Source organism: Doryrhamphus excisus, linkage group LG2 (assembly GCF_037039965.1).
Source record: "Doryrhamphus excisus strain RoL-2023G ecotype Guam linkage group LG2, RoL_Dexc_Guam_v1.1, whole genome shotgun sequence".
Taxonomy (NCBI): domain Eukaryota; kingdom Metazoa; phylum Chordata; class Actinopteri; order Syngnathiformes; family Syngnathidae; genus Doryrhamphus; species Doryrhamphus excisus.
The window spans coordinates 7,983,407-7,999,924 of record NC_136358.1 but is presented as its reverse complement, the minus strand read 5'-3'; the positions used below and the strand labels follow the sequence as shown (position 1 = coordinate 7,999,924).

Below are 16,518 nucleotides of genomic sequence, written 5' to 3'. Positions count from 1 at the left end.
TCAATATTTTTTCTGTTCTCGTCTACGTTAATTTTTTGTTATGTTGTTACGGCGGGGCGGCACGGCGGTCGAGTGGTTAGCGCGCAGACCTCACAGCTCGGAGACCAGGGTTCAATCCCACCCTCGGCCATCTCTGTGTGGAGTTTGCATGTTCTCCCCGTGCATGCAGGGGTTTTCTCCGGGTACTCCGGTTTCCTCCTGAGTGTGAATGGTTGTTTGTCTATATGTGCCCTATGATTGGCTGATCACCAGTCCAGGGTGTACCCCGCCTCTCGCCCAAAGACAGCTGGGATAGGCTCCTGCACGAGACCCTTGTGAGGAAAAAGCGGTAGAAAATGAATGAAAGTTGTTACGGCAACAAGTCCTTGAACACGAGGAGTTATTTCTCAACGTCAATAGTGTTTCAAACTTGCAACCACGTTTCAAAGGTCATTTCAGACGTCCACATTTGGGCACATGCAGTGTATTAATAACACAACAATACAGTATGTGCTACAGTGTAGGCTAACCGGAAAATGCATGTCAAGCGAGGTGAAATTGTGACATAAACTTTGGACCTTAACCAAACAACATGCTAACTGAGCTTCCACTATATTTACAGTTTGCTGTGCAAGAGGTTTACTAGCCAACGGAAGAAGAAGGAATTGCTGGTTTGTCATTTATTTAGCTGAATCAAGTCGTCACGGCAATGAATGTTTTTTGCCTGCAAATACAGGGCCCAAGTTCCAGGTTCTTTAAGAACACACTGAGCCAACTGTACGCCCAAAGTCCAGTATGTTTGGCTACAGTCAGCTTCAGCTCTCTGATCCCTACTCGAGTTCCACCGCTGGAAGACGTGGGTCAGGACACGGTATGATTGTAACGTCGTCACAGACGTCACTGCAGACCTTAATGACGTTACAAAGCAATGCCACATTCACTCACCCTTGTGTGCATTTAATCAATGCAAGTAATTCATGTTAGCTGCCACCTTGCACATGAAAAATAATCAGAAGGACTCAAAACAAAACTGGAAAGAATCCACAGAATCAAGCCAATTGCATGAATACAGCAAACATGTAAACGTGATGTGCTAATTTGAACACTAATGTCATTAGCTTCTCGCTAAACACATGTCGAGCTAGGCCATGAGAGGGTCACATGATGACAAAATACAAACAAGATGGAACCATATCCCAAAAGTCACACTTGGACCGTGGGGGATTGCCTCATGGCTAGGACCGTCTGCTTTTACCCTTCCATCAAAACAGATGCTTGAGGTTGACGGCGAGGCCTTCAGCTCCGCAAGGATGAAACCTGAGAGGGACGGAGGGGGAAAATAGAATTGTCTGACCTCATTCTGACAATAAGAGACCCTGTTTCACAATCGCTGTTTATACAGGTGGCGGGCTAGTTCACATGCAGCACATCGGCATGAATATTCAGCCACTCACACCCCCCCCCCAAAAAAAAAAACGCCTCGACATCCCGCCCGAATGTTGTTGTTTTGTTTTTTTTCCACTTTCTAACGTTTAGTTTGAAAGCCAAAGTTACACAATCAACCCTCCTCGGGGTTGCGTCCAACCGCTGCTCCCTCCTGGAAGGGCAGCCTCTAGTTGGCGCGCATGTTTGGCTGCCGCGACTACATCCACTTGGCCACAGTTCAGCCCCCGTGGAAGGCTACAACAGCCCCAAGGTGGTGGGCCCGGACACCCCCTTTTGTTTATGCAATGCCACGCTAATGCCAGCACAGCAATTCATGGTACTTTTTTTTTTTATCAGGATGGATTTTATTTCAAAACAAGACAAGTTTAATTTCACTTTCCTTTATGACTGAAGGCCCTCATCCGTGTGGTTTGAATGGGACAATGCTAGCTGCTTATTAATAATTCTAATCACATATAGCTTTAAAAAAAAAAAAAAGGGAGCGCGAGCATACAACAGCTGGTAGCTAAACATACTGAAGTCATTGTTCCGAATGCGAAAGTTAAACGCAGATTAAATGCAATTACAGTCTGTTTATCTAAACCACAACAAGCCAGGAAGAAAAAAGAAAAAGATTGTCATCAAAACCATAGTCATTGTTTCAGGCTCTGCACCATTAAATAGATGTTCCTCATACCAAAACAAAACATATGTTGAAGTCATAGACAGAAACATAAGGATGGGAACATCCATAAGGTTGGCTAAGGCTTGGTTGGGTCTTCTGAGGTGACTATGAAGAATTTAGGTCAGTACAGTGGAGACATTTCACTAGCTCAGCCACTGCAGGCCTGGGTGGAAATAGCACGAGAGGCCAGCGTTAGGGAAAGTAGTGCGTCACAGCTCCCGGCCTGATTCCAGACCCTCACCGACTCCCCCCTCTGATGCAAACGAGCCATAACTTCCCTAATGATCCTAGCCCGTGCACGTGGACGGGCCAATGGGCACTCACGGTGGGCGTGGCTTCTCTTCCACATGTACCATTATTTTTGTTCAATATCTGTCAAAACCTTTAAGGGTTTGGCACGTTCCCTCTTTTTAAAACTGCGGCCACCTTGGCACACATGTACACACTTAGGTTCAGAAGTCCGACACACACACACACACACACTGTAAACAGTCTTTATTGAGACATGAGTGCTTGTATAAACATAGACAAGCCCTATTGAGAGTCCATGGCTGAGCTGAACAATATAAGGGGGGGGGGGGGGGGGGGGTGCTGGACGTTCCTCATAGACGGTGTGTACAAAATCCAATTATCAGAGCCACGGCATTAACATTCCAGCAGTCTGGCAGGTGATGGCTCTGTCTTTTCACCACGACGACCCCCCCACCCCACACCCATACACCCCCCACCGACCCCTACCCCTCCGCCTTACACTGCCAGCCTGTGAGCGCACAGTCGCACGGTGCTATTTCACTAATACACACTCGCATAGTCATCTTGAGACCCCCCCCCCCAAAAAAAACCCTTTCTAGCTCTGCTCCAAGTATTGAGACATACATGGGGGGGGGGGGCAGCGACAGTGGGCTTTTCTTGTGAAGATCAGCGCCCGGGTCTTACAGGCAGCATCAGTCAATGGGGCATTCTTCTCCTCTCTGTCACAGTGTGACAATATGGGGGGCACTGATAAAATTGCTTTGATTGCCATAGTAGGTAAATCAAGTTTTGGGGGGATTTTTGGTGTTGTTTTGAGGCCCTCGTCCTCCAAAAACACTGTCCTCTTTGTATACCCCCCTCTTCCACAGTATTTGGCCCGATACAAGATACCGTTTAAGTGGTAAACCGTTGAAGATGAACAATATTGTTCAGCTTGCTGATAAGGCATTAGAATAAAGACTTGCCTACGGGTGAGTGGGGGGGGGGAGCAGAAAAGCAAACTTTACCCTGTAAAATAAACATCGGTGTTCTCTCCCGGTCTACCAGTTATATCTATGATTAACATACACCATTTATTGACACTTGAGACCGATTGCGACGTTTCAGAAAACACTTACACAGTACATTTCATGAAGGTACCACAGAAAGTAAACTTGTAGCAATACAGTCGTCAGAGTACAGCTTGTATAGCAGTAGTATTCCCTCGCTACATCACAGGTCACTACTTTTTAAGCAGTGAAAGTTTTTTTAAGTGTTATTTTGATTTTTTTGCATTGTGTTCTGCTTCACTGTGGTGTATTGGAGCAATCTATTAGTGCTCTGTTGTACAGTATGTGTGTTATTATATTTACTACTGCTACCAGTAAAGGGTGTTGTGTACTTGTGTGAGAGTTCAAGACGTGTCCAAATATGTCCAATTTGTCTCAGTATGTATGGTCACCCACAACAGTCCTGATTGGCTAAAGCAGAACCCGCCCGGTGTGTTCAGCGTTCTGATTGGCTGTAGACCATTGTCATTCAATCTCTTTCATGCACCAGTGCCATGTTTTTAGGACGCCATTATAGACTACTGTAAATGAGTCTACAGTTCATGGAGGACTACAAAACAATACCACAGGAACAATATGTTTTAACAAGAATACAAAAACGCTACAGCCGAACAGCGCCGGGATGAATACGGTGAGTCACTTAATAATTTTTTGCATCCAAGAGATTCAGAGAGTGTTTAAACAAGAGAGAAATGTTGCTGCTCATTTGTGTTGCTATCTATTTAGACAATAACTTCTGTGTGTTGATAGTAAATCTATACTCTTCAAAAGTCACTTCGCAGTTCCAATCAGTGCCTTCACTCTACCACGGTTTTTTAAATACATACTAATTGCTAAAGCACACTGTTTCGAGGTTAAATACTGCCTATTATTGGTCACAAAATAAGTTTAATTAAGAATTTTCAAGCATGGAAATGGCTAAATACACTAAAATGCGAGATGCATTCACATGTCACGAGGTGTCACTAAAGTCACTGTAATGTTTGGTGAGACACACACACACCAAGATTTATATCACATAATAAAAATCCTGAAAAATAACAAGCTACTGTTAAGATTATAACCCTCGCCAAGCTCAAACTCAACTCACTTCCTGTCCGCGGGCCACTCAGCTGCCTTGGGAACACATTTATATCAACACACACCAGTATGTATGTCTAAAATAGCTTAGTTACTCTTACTCTTAATACAACTGTAAGAGCGGGCTGCACGGCGGGGCAGACCTCACAGCTAGAAGACCCGAGTTCAATTCCACCCTCGGCCATCTCTGTGTGGAGTTTGCATGTTCTCCCCGTGCATGCGTGGGTTTTCTCCAGGTACTCCGGCTTCCTCCCACATTCCAAAAACATGCTAGGTTAATTGGCGACTCCAAATTGTCCATAGGTATGAATGTGAGTGTGAATGGTTGTTTGTCTATATGTGCCCTGTGATTGGCTGGCCACCAGTCAAGGGTGTACCCCGCCTCTTGCCTGAAGACAGCTGGGATAGGCTCCAGCACCCCCGTGACCCTTGTGAGGATAAGCGGTAGAAAATGAATGAATGAATGAACTGTAAGAGCAACTATAGGGGTGTTAGTTCATGTCTAGAGGGCTCTATTAATAATATTTAGAGGATGTAGAAATATTCAATTTCCTACTTCACGGAACCTAATTAACCTCGATAAACAAGGGATTATTGTATATGCATGTTTAGAGAAATACTCTCATCGTGTGTACAAGCTGTACACCGACTACCCTTACGTTTCATAGTATTGTCCCATGACAAGATATGTCATTGGGTGAGGGGTGTAGTCACTTTTGGGAGATAGTGTCACACAGTCAGGAACGTGGCCTACGTGATATCATGCCTCTGCTTAGTGCCCTTGTCAAGTGGTATAGTATTTATATCTACACATAGGATACATCTGGCCCCCATACAGCTCCTTCCATCAAATCAGCCAGCCCGCAAAAGCCAGCAAGTAATACATTAAGAAAAGTGCGTCTGGCCACAAGCGATCGATATTTTCAGCATTTCTTCATGTGCCTTCATCCATTTTAATGAATTTGCTTGAGTCCCTAACATACTGAATAATGTCAATCATCTTCTTCTTTGCATAATGCATTTCCCTGTTGTTGTCTATTTTTGCACTGACCGACGGCCAACACACGCTTAATTGTACTACAGATGAAAAAAATGTTTTTTTTTCCCTCGCACGAGCTCAGCCGCAGCTTCCTATTCATAATAGTTGGCAATGCTTTTTACGCCGTCTGCCAGGGATCACGCCCTGACCATTTTCATTTTCCCACCTGCCCCTCACAAATTTGTTTCATTTATGTCACTGATTTGGCAGGAGGATTATTTTCCTGATGGCCCGTCGACCCTTCGACGGTCTTCTTTTGAGTCTCAAACCTCTTAGACGGTCAGGAGTTAGTGACGTCACATGCGATCGCATACGATACGTGTTTTACGTCACGGCATGCAGCTATCGGAGACCCCCACAAGAAATAACAGTTTATCATCACACAAGCGCTGGAAATAATCCAACTGACAAGGGGAGCGGCATATCGCACACCGACTAAAACACACTGTCCACCCACCCGCCCACTCGTGAAGCAACCACTTTGATAAATCTATCAACTGCAGCTGCGTGTTTTTTTTTTATGCATTCATCCACGAGTGAGATCCACGTGAGTGTCCCCAACACTCCGGGGGCACTGCAACCCAATCCCACAGGCCTCCGAGACGTGGAAACAAACAAGATGGCCAACCAATGCCGTGTTCATGTGCACGGAGCTTGCAGGAGACGAAGAAGAAGAAGAAGAAGAAGAAGAAGAGTCTCCTGGGGCGGCGCTGGCTCGACAAACAGGACCAGAGGATGGCTGCTGCATGGATTAGGGCCCCACAGTGGTCCATTGTTAATTGGGCGCCATGTGTGAAAGCTACAGAGGGATTAGTTTGTACAGCTGCTGCCATTTGTCATAACTGCCCTTAACAAGACACACATGGCAATCCCAAGTTACAGCCAGAGGTTTTTACACAAAAGTGTGTATGTGTGTGTGTGTGTGTAGCGGGTGGGCGTCTAGTGTGCCGCAGCCGACAAACATATTCCTGGGACCCAACCCCAGAAGGTCGATGAGCAGAGGTCAACCGGGGTTGCCAACAAGGCAGCAAGTGGAAGTGACGGCAGGCTGCGAACAAAGCTATGAAAACGTATTAGGGATTCGACACAGGGGCTATTATGCTGCGCTAATCTCTCATTATACACATTTCATTGGCCTTATAGGATGACTTATGAAATTTAACACAGGCATGGAGATGTTTTTTTTTTAAGAATCCGCAGCTGTAATTGTGGGTTGTCTAATTACAAAGCTGACTGGGTAAATGTGGAACAAGCTTTCAGAGCGTTCGCACTTTCACCAAATTTTACATCAGTTGCTAATTTTGGCAGCTTTATAAAACGATCCTCCCATCGACGCGACTTTAAAGGTCCCTTATTAGGCAAAAGTGATTAATCAATAGTGTCCCAAAAGACACCAAACATGAGAGAAATCTATCATCTCCCTCACTTGTTTGCTCCACTTTGGAGAGAATACAAAATACGTAGGAGCTAAAAGTTTGATGGCATTGTTTTTTCCGTCAGTAAATACGCTGTTAAAATGTGACCACTCCTTAAAGGTACGGTGTCGTATGTGATACAATATATGGCAGAGCTACAATGTATATGTAAAAAGTACACAATAGTGGCGTGGGTGACACTGAAGTGGGCAAAACGTGCCCACCCAAACGTACACTTGGCACAAGCAGCCACGGCGGCGGGACGTTCTTGTGTAGCCGTGACAGTGATGGGGCCGTACTGTACGGCCTCACAAAGGACGAGACGAGCATCACTCTGGGCCACTGATCCACCCTGTCTGCGCTCAAAAGACTTTGATGGGACAAAGCGGGATGGGGGTCTCCTGGGTCTCCTGGGCAACCACTCCGCTTGTCTGTCCCTGCCTAAAGTTCCCTGACTATCCCGTTTTTTTGTTTTTTTTTCCTCCGGGTGAAAGGGAATGGCTTTTGCTCGGAAGTCTTCAGAGCCGACTTGAGGAATAGCTAATTAAGGAGCCTGTAGCAAGCATGGGATGCTAGCCTGACAGAAGAAGGAGAGTCTTTTGTAGGCAGGCAGGACAGTGAGGTACAATCTAACGCCCGGGTTTAGGGGGTGAATGTGCCCATTTGTCTTCATTTGGGGAGGACCGGCAGACAGCGTGGGGGTTGGGGGAAGGAGGAGTGGGAGGTGCCGGCCCTCCAGTCAAGTGGCCTCGGGGGGATTTGAAATGCATTCGGGGGTCCTCCCCAAAAGCCTGGGAAAGTGCAGGGAAGCGGCGATCTTAACCGTAGACTATCTGCGGCCCTTAACCAAGTGTGGTCGACCAAAACAGAAACGAGAGGCATCTCCAACAACAAGAAAAGAAAAGCCTTTTCAGCACAAAGTCTCAAAGAAAAGCCAAGGCCCGTTTTTTTTTTTTTTTCCTGAGCTGTGACACAAGCAAATGAAAGAAAAAAAAAAAGAAAAGGGTTATAAATTTTCTTGAAGAGGCAGGCACATTTCTCCGTGGCCTCTGCTCAGAGCTGCCCGGTCTCCATGGAGGTTTGTGTACACACCGGGAGCTAACAGGACCTGTTTAAGCCTGGAGGTATTTGCTGCAGCTAATAACGCCTGCTTGGACCCCGCTGCACCGCAAACCGGCGTGGCGTTTGACAAAGAGCAGCAAGAGGAAAACGGAAGGGCAATGCATGCAAGAAAGAAAGAAAGCAAAAAATAGCTGCTGGGGTTAAGAGGAAAAAAGGATCGGGAAGACACTGAGTGGGAAGCCGGAATCAATAAGGCAAGCGGTGAAGCTGGGGAAGGAGTTCTAAGTGGATTAGATTGAGGGAATGTGTTCGATAGGTTATGGCTCTGAGATAGCGGTGGCCAGACACCGCCGGCTCTATTGCATACTAATAAGGAAGCTAAGCGCGGGGTTGAACAGTTCACTCGCTAAAGCCTTTCTAGAAGTTTACCCCCCCCTCAGGCTCATTTCACGAGGAATCCCTTTCTCACAACGAGACAACAAGAGAAGAACATGAAAGGCAGCTACCAAGACTGGGAAGTGGCTCATTACGACAAGTTTCTGGCAAGAGCCCAGACCTCAGGCCTCTCTCTGGCCCGCTGTCAAGGCCCCGGAGTCGCTCGGCATGAGGAGGGAGATGCCGGGCGACTCTTGATGGAGGAGGAGGAGAGAAGGGGAGGAAGGGAGGTCAGGCCTCTCCTTTCACGGCCGCCTTGACCACAGGCAGCCGGGCGGAAAACAAGATGCGAGCGGGCTCACGGGGGTGACTGACTCCCCCTCACTTAGGCCACCGAAGCGAGGGGACCACCAGCCGCAGCAGCCGTGCCGTTGATCCCCCCTCTGACCTCTGCGGTCTGACCCCGATCCCAAGAGTTCAACAAAGCGGGCTTACGAGCCGGGTCGGCTTTTTACTCATGTGTTGTGCTCAATTAAACTTCACAGGACGGCCTGACACATCTCCTTGCAGGGGGTCACGCCCCCGGGGGCCAAAGGTTAAGGCAGCCGCTCGTTAAACAAGGTCTCCATTAAGCGGGTGTCCAAACTAACATGACGCTGCAGAAAAACAGCAAATGACATTTTATGGTGGTGTTAACTTTCAGAGTAATGGAGCTGCTTGACCTTGACTTCTTTGCCTGCCTACACGCAATCGAACTCCCGACACGGACACAAACAGCTTCACCGCGATCGCTCCTCCGCCTTCATATTTCATAACCACCGCTTGTCTGAAGAAAAACATTCATTTTCTACCGCTTTTTCCTCACGAGGGTCGCAGGGGTGCTGGAGCCTATCCCAGCTGTCTTCAGACGAGAGGCGGGGTACACCCTGGACTGGTCGCCAGCCAATCACAGGGCACATATAGACAAACAACCATTCACACTCACATTCATACCTATGGACAATTTGGAGTCACCAATTAACCTAGCATGTTTTTGGAATGTGGGAGGAAACCTGCAAACTCCACACAGAGATGGCCAAGGGTGGAATTGAACCCTGGTCTCCTCGCTGTGAGGTCTGCGTGCTAACCACTCAACCGCCGTGCCGCCTAAGAAAAACAATATTTGCAATACTCCTTTTCAGTGAATTTGACTAAACCTGCTATGTGGAGGGAAACATTGACAGGATTACACACATGTAAATTCATTTCTTATTGGTCGCTGATGGCACATTGGCATGCGTTGGTACGGGAGGCAAGGTGGCACCCAAACGTGCTCTGACATGACAACTATGCCGCATCTTTGCGGTAAAGGGCATCTTTGTGAAGAACGAGGAGGCTGTGTCCAAATATTTACTAAGAATTGTGTATCCGAGTGAATTGACCGTTACATTTGGTGACGTAGAAGAGGTATTGTTATTATTATTTCATTTTTCTATTCAGCATCAGATCACAATAGAGGTCATTGAAGAATACATACATTGTTCCTTATTAAACAAAAAGCGTCTAATTTTTTTTGCATCCTATTTATCTTCCTGTCCCTAAGTGTTTCTATGATAAAAGGTGGTTGTCGGCGGTGTTGGAGAACCTATGGGAAATGCTGACATTGAACGCCACACAAAATGCATGCCAACCCAGCCAGCTCTCCGTCAAACTACACCGTATAGGAACATTTCACACACATTACGCTCGAGCCGCTGTTTTATTTGTTTGTTTCACGCCGTCATAGCGCCAAAACTTCCCAAAGCTGCATTGCGGATGCCAACCGACGAATCAAAGGCATGCTGCAGGCAGACAAAGAGGGTCCGATGCCAACCTCGCCAGCAATCTCCACGCCATGGCGGGCTGCGCTGGGTTGCCTGCCTCCTTGGCACGGTGCAAAACAAAATGGCGCCGCATCGTCACATGCTAGGCACAATATGGCTGCATTGTCAGTAGGTGGGTTTAAAAAAAAAAAAAACAGCAAATTTGATTTATTTCATTAATTCCAAAGCTTCATCATTGCAGTAAAAAAAAAGAGGCGCTTTCAAGTTGGCTGCAGCAGATGCAAAGTGTAAAAGAGAAAGCGCTGGCATTATCCCCACAAAAGACACAAAAGAGGCTCTGATGCCAACCCCGGTGCCAGTGGCAACCATTCTTGTGGGTGCCTTCTGCTTCCCCCTGGTATCAAAACACAAAATGGTGCTCGGGCTTTTGACCACAATGAGCCAGCGACGCCACCAACCGCTTCTGGCCCAAAAAAGCGGCGAGAGCTTGAATACCGAGACACTAAGAGCGCCATTTGGGATAAAAAGGCTGGGAAAAAACACACATTCAAGGCGTCGGGATGAGATATAATAATAATAATAATAATAATAATAAGCCTCCTTGAAGCTTGTATGCTCATTTAGGAAGGAACAATCCTGCGTTGAAATATAACACATTTTCTTACAAACGAACATATTTTTACCCCCCTGTGAAAATGCTGGATTAGGCATCGGTTATAAATATATACAGATTGAAATTAATTCTTCAGTGTAATTTTTATACATTTGAATATCCCAAATTAAAAATACTTGAAATGAAAAGTAGTTTTGCAAACCTTTCACACAATGAAAGTACTAAAAAATGACAGCAGGAATATTCAATGGAAATAATGATAATATAGATATAGATATTTGAGTGTAACCACTACAATTCTACCATTATTCATTAAGTGTAGAAAGGACTCTGAATACCCTGTATAATTATTATTACTATTATTATTATTATTATTATTTGCTATAACTTGCTCCAAGCTGACATTTTTCTCAGAAAAAAATTGAAAAGGTGCAGAAATGTAAAAAAATAAAAAAATTTGTTTGTCATTTTGTGTGTGTGTGTGCCATATACATTGATATAAACTGAAAATTGAGTTGCATGCGGTATTGAACGCAATGAGGCTCCACACACACACACACACACACACACACAGAGAGAGAGAGTTGTAGAGGTGGAGGTCTTACCTTGGTCCTGGACATAGTAGGCGAGGAACAAGTCCAGCTCCTTGACGGACACGGTGATGTGATGCGGCTGGACACAAAGTGCAGGGTTGGTGCAATGCGGCGACTTGACCAGGCGCTCGCCATCGGTACTTTCCAGAGGGATGCCCTTGAAGAGGATGACCATGACCAGGTCCAGACGCCACACCTTGTCAGCCTGTCTCAGGCAGTCGATGCGGCGGATCTTGCCCTTCTGGTCCGGGTTGGAGAGCACACAGCACGGGTGCTTCTTGCCCGTTACGCTGAGGACAAAGTCCTCACGGTACTCTTGCCTGATGTCCTTTCGCAGCTTGGCCAGGAGTCGGGAGGCCCACTTCTGCTTGACCTCGGCCTTCTCGCTCAGGAGCTCGTCCTTCACGGCGCGCTCCTCGTCCTTGGACATCCGCTTCTCATGCTTCTTGAAGTACTTGCGCTTCCGGGCCTGCAGGTTGAACCACGTGTAGGCGATGGCACGGACGTGAGGGAGGAGGGCCTCGATGAAGGGATGGAACTCATCCTGGGAAGAGAGGACATGGCGACGCATCATTTGGAGAGCATGTGGAAGCCACCAGTGGTACAGGTCCTCAAATACAACAAAAGGGAGAGAGAAGCTGGAGGGCCAGGTGGGGTCCTGCTTCCCAACGCTCTTGCACACAGGCCACGGGGGCGCAAACACACTAAACACACACACGGCAGAAGAAAGGCATCTCCAAAAGCGGCTGGACTCGGGACGCCATCCACGTCTCACTAGTCCTACTTTTCAGGCACAAATTGCAACTTCCACATGAACTTTTTTAAAGAAACTTCTAGATTTGACTTTGTGGCCCTCAGGCATTGTTATTGGAATGAAAAGATAAACGCTAATAATGGCAGCTGCTCACCTTGCAAGATGAGCATTACTTGCTGTCATTAATCAAGACCAGGAAATTATTTTTGGAAGTTTCCGTTGTTGTTACTTGCATCACTTCTCTAAAAATGTGATGACTTCATATTGGATTTTTTTTTTTAATAGCAAGTCAATTAGAATCATTTTGGGTTTAATCGTCTTTCTGGGTTTTCTAACATTTCCTGTAAAGCTGCAATTAAAGTAACAAAAATTGAGGTTTTCACACTCAATTTTTATGGCATGAGGGGCCATAAAAGAAAGTACAAACTAAAGGTCTATCATTTACTTATGCCAAGTAACATATAAACAGCAAAAGTGACTTATCATGGATTGTTATCATTGGCTTTATCTGCAACACAAGCTGGACTCCTCCAATGATAACATAAATAAAAGACAATAAAACACATCCATGTTCCCATTTTTCTAATAGAAGTGCATCCGTTTAGGAAAATAAGTCCGAAATTAAAGATGTTACATTAAGTTTTGGGGTTTAATCTGATTTGTTGAGAGTAGATAAATACCTGAGTGAGACAAATCGGAGAATACATGACGATAGTTCTGCATAGAAAAGTGAAAACGAGGTTCTGGTTCCGGTGCTGACTTCTCGACTACCGCGCCATTCCTGCAGGGCGAGCTCCGCCAAATGAAAAGAAATGATCCCAGAACATCCGTTAACTTTTTTTTCCCCCCACTCCAAAAAGTCCAAAAGATTGTCTCCTGCGCAAGAAAGTCAGTAAAAAAATGTTATTGGTAGTAAAAGTGAGCTGGTTGCGTGGGATCATGCACGCATGGCGGTGCTGTGCGGAGTGTGTGATGTTCTCTGCTCAGCTTCATATGTGGCGCACCTTCTGCTCCTGCATCCAGCAAATCACACACAACTTTTTTTTTGTACCCACGTAATTACACACGCCTCCTCCTCCTCTTTTTTTTCTCCTCCTCCTCCTCCTCCTCCTCCAAGCATTCACGGCACCTTGTCTCTGAAAACATGCTGAGCAGAAGCTCTCCTAAATAATGCTTGTGGACTTTGGAGTAGAACCAAAGTGGGTTAATGAACAGCAGCGCCTGATAAGATAAAACACAGTCTAATGTGATTTGACTTTAAACTTGCAAACTGTCACTTTATAATAATAATAATAATAATAATAAACGAAGAATGCATGGTGGGTTTTCACACAAGAAAAGAGTAATAATCCACATACCATTGCACTGTACTGCATTGGCTTTTTTTAAAAAAAGTGGGTCCGGACGCCTGGTTGAAGCAAACACGCCGGTAGATTCACATTTCTCAACTTTGGTGATTTTTGGGGCGGGAGGGGGCCGATGTTCTTGTAATGTAACGTAGACAAAAATACCCGAAGAGAATTCTTGGCAGAAAGCGGTAAAAAAGAAATGACAAAAAAAAGCTTTTACCCCCCTTTTTACGCTGGTCTTCCTTCCTATCGTCCAAGTTTTTAAGGGGGGGCGGGGACGAGGGAGGGGGGGGTTGTTCGGTGATCCAGAAGAGGAGGTTGTCTGTAAAGGCTTGGTCTCCGCCTTCACTTTCACTGTCTGCCTCCCTCCCAGGTAAAGCGCCGTGTTGGGAGCACGGTCACTTCCGGTGGTAACCTTCAAAATAACACGTCACTGACTTGACGGCGCGTCTGTTAGATGTAGCACTTTTAATTTAGGTCCATGTAAATCAGAGGTGTCTAAACTTCATCCAGCCAGGGTCATATACGGAATAATGAAAGGTTGCAAGAACCACGTTCATATTTCCTTAACGACTTATAGTTATACAGTGTATATATTACAAGCATTTCAACTTTGTGGTGGAGGTGAAATGTTATTAAAATGTTCTCATTCAATTACAGCTGTATACCCTTATTTTTTTACTTTATTGTGATAATATTGTAACTTTTTTCCCCCAAAACGTTTTTTTTTTTAAATGAACTTCATTTTGTTTTGTTTGTTCGCACTTTGGACACCCCTGACTTGTAGATTAACTTGAAATGGCAAATCCTTCCGGTATATTTAAACATGAAAATGACCCAGCAAGCTAGCTAGCTAGCCTTGTCATTCTTACTAGCGAACAGTTATTTGTCTCTTATTTTGAAAAGACACGTCCCCGCGCTCACGCCTCAAAGCGTGGCTTCCCGGCGCAGCTTGATCGGTTTTGTCATAGTGTTGGAATTCTGGCCAATGATTGGCTAGAAGCAGCGCCCCCCGGGACACTCTGCCCCGGGGCCCCCACTTCCGCTCTTCTGACGTACTGCACTGCTGCCTGGGGTCTTGACGTACGTACTGGATCACTGTATAAATGGTACAAATGGCAACCGAAGTGGTCCGTATTATACACTCATACAATCAAAATAATAGTGATATTTCTACGCGTGTATCTCTCGCAAAATGGCCCATTCTACAGTCTAGCTTTAAAAGTCAAATATTATATTATTTTTGTTAATTGTGTATCTTTTGTGTTGTGTGCAAAAACATTATTGTGCGCATATACAACATTAGTATTCATATAGTGCTGTATTGGAGCACGAGGCATTATTAGCATAGCAATGTACACAGCATGGTTAACAAGGCTCTGGTGACCTCCAGTGGACACTATTGAAACTGCTTCAAGGAAATGCTGCTTAGAAATATAATTATACATTTTCCTGCAAGAACTACAGGTTGATGTATATTTTGCTACACTACATAATTGATATTCGTCTGAATATATATATATATATATATATATATATATATATATATATATATATATATATATATATATATATATATACACACACTACGAATCAAAAGTTTTAGAATGTATTTGGAGGAAAAGAAACATTTTTAAGTGTTAAGTTGGTGTGTCTCTCCTCCATTTCTTCCATTTTATTGCCATTTTTGTAGTACAATAGATAGTACAAATAGTACAAATGTAGTGCAGACAGTTGATGCCCTTTGTGAATCAATCTTCACCACTTGGAACAATGTTCCCAATAGGCTCCTGGAAACACTTGCATCAAGAATACCCAAACCCATATTTCAAGTGATTAACAAGAACAGTGGAGCTACTAATTACTGAGTTCTACTGAGACATTGTTTTGTTCTGGTTTGGAGAGATTTTGTCATTTTTGGAGTGATGCTCTTAAAACTTTTGCAGTCAGTTTACCATATTAAAAAGTATTTAAAGCAATAACATAGAATCCATGCAACAACAAAAAAACTGAGACAAGCTGAGCCATAGTGTGACAAGTAAATAAATATTCAATATGGCAGCCTCTTCATCATGGGAAAGGCGCGGGTTGGCTGGACAAGGAGCTTTTTGTTTGTGCTTTTCTGGAGTTATTCACATGAAAAGTCATAACTTACTGTACAGGCATTGCAACTCATATGAAAAAGTGCACAAACTGTTGTTAAAGAGTGAAATAAGACAAGAGATGAGACCATTCCCTGCACAAAGTAAATCCTAATAATGTGCAAAAAGTCGTTCCACTCACCATCCACCACGTCCTGGCTGTCACATCATAGCAAAGCTGCCACTTGACAGGCCTCTGGGACTCTTTTGCAGCCATGACGGTGGCGGCAGTCCCGGGATGCAGCCTGCTGGAGGATGGAGACACCTTATCAAGGACGGGCATCAGTGGAGGCACGCCGCACGGAGGCCGGCCGGTCCATAAGGCACTGCATTGTGGGAGAACACCGCAAAGCAGACAAGCAGCTTGACCTAACCAACTTGGACATGAATGTGCTAATTATACCCCCTCCCTTTGTAAGAGTGCCCCCTCCCCTCAGCATTGGATGTGGATTAATTACAACATGAAGCCTCCAATACAAACGTTGTATTACACACATTTAAAGTAAAAACATACAAAGCCAACATATTTCTACATTTCCCATAATGCAACCAGTGGCATGTTGATATGTATGTTAACATGGAGTCATGTTCTAATCTTGTATCTAATCTGGTATACTTCAGTACTACGACTCATCGTTTAAATGTGTCATTCGGAAAATGCTTTTAACAATTAACATTATTGGATTTTGATTATTCAACTTGCAATGTACACAGTGTTTATGGCATATTGTAATCAATATTTATGTGTATACCATCATGCCTCTTTCAAGTTAAAGGTGTCAGAGAATGAACTGTGCAAGTTTTGCACAATGATAGCATCCTTTTGGGGTTCCAGCAAAAGACACACTATTTTCAACGGGTTTAGAAAGTTTGGGACTACTACCAAGAGGATATAGATATCACAC

General features: G+C 44.8%; 1 protein-coding gene across 9 annotated transcripts in view; it reads right to left on the bottom strand.

Moving 5' to 3' along the window:
• The window catches only part of LOC131125402 (nuclear factor 1 B-type-like), a 57,601-nt gene extending 41,632 nt beyond the window's left edge, over positions 1-15,969 (bottom strand). For 3 of the 9 annotated variants that reach the window (XM_058066935.2, XM_058066936.2, XM_058066939.2), the window contains exons 1-2: positions 12,804-13,199; positions 11,382-11,913 (exon numbers count right to left, since the gene is read on the bottom strand). In XM_058066935.2, coding sequence (XP_057922918.2) covers positions 11,382-11,913; positions 12,804-12,830 — 559 coding nt within the window. In that variant the 5' untranslated portion in view covers positions 12,831-13,199. Of the gene's footprint in view, positions 1-11,381; positions 11,914-12,803; positions 13,200-13,481; positions 13,669-15,755 lie in introns of those variants that run through there. The other 6 variants (XM_058066932.2, XM_058066934.2, XM_058066931.2 and 3 more) reach the window with 6 other exon arrangements.
• Positions 15,970-16,518: the final 549 nt, after the last annotated feature.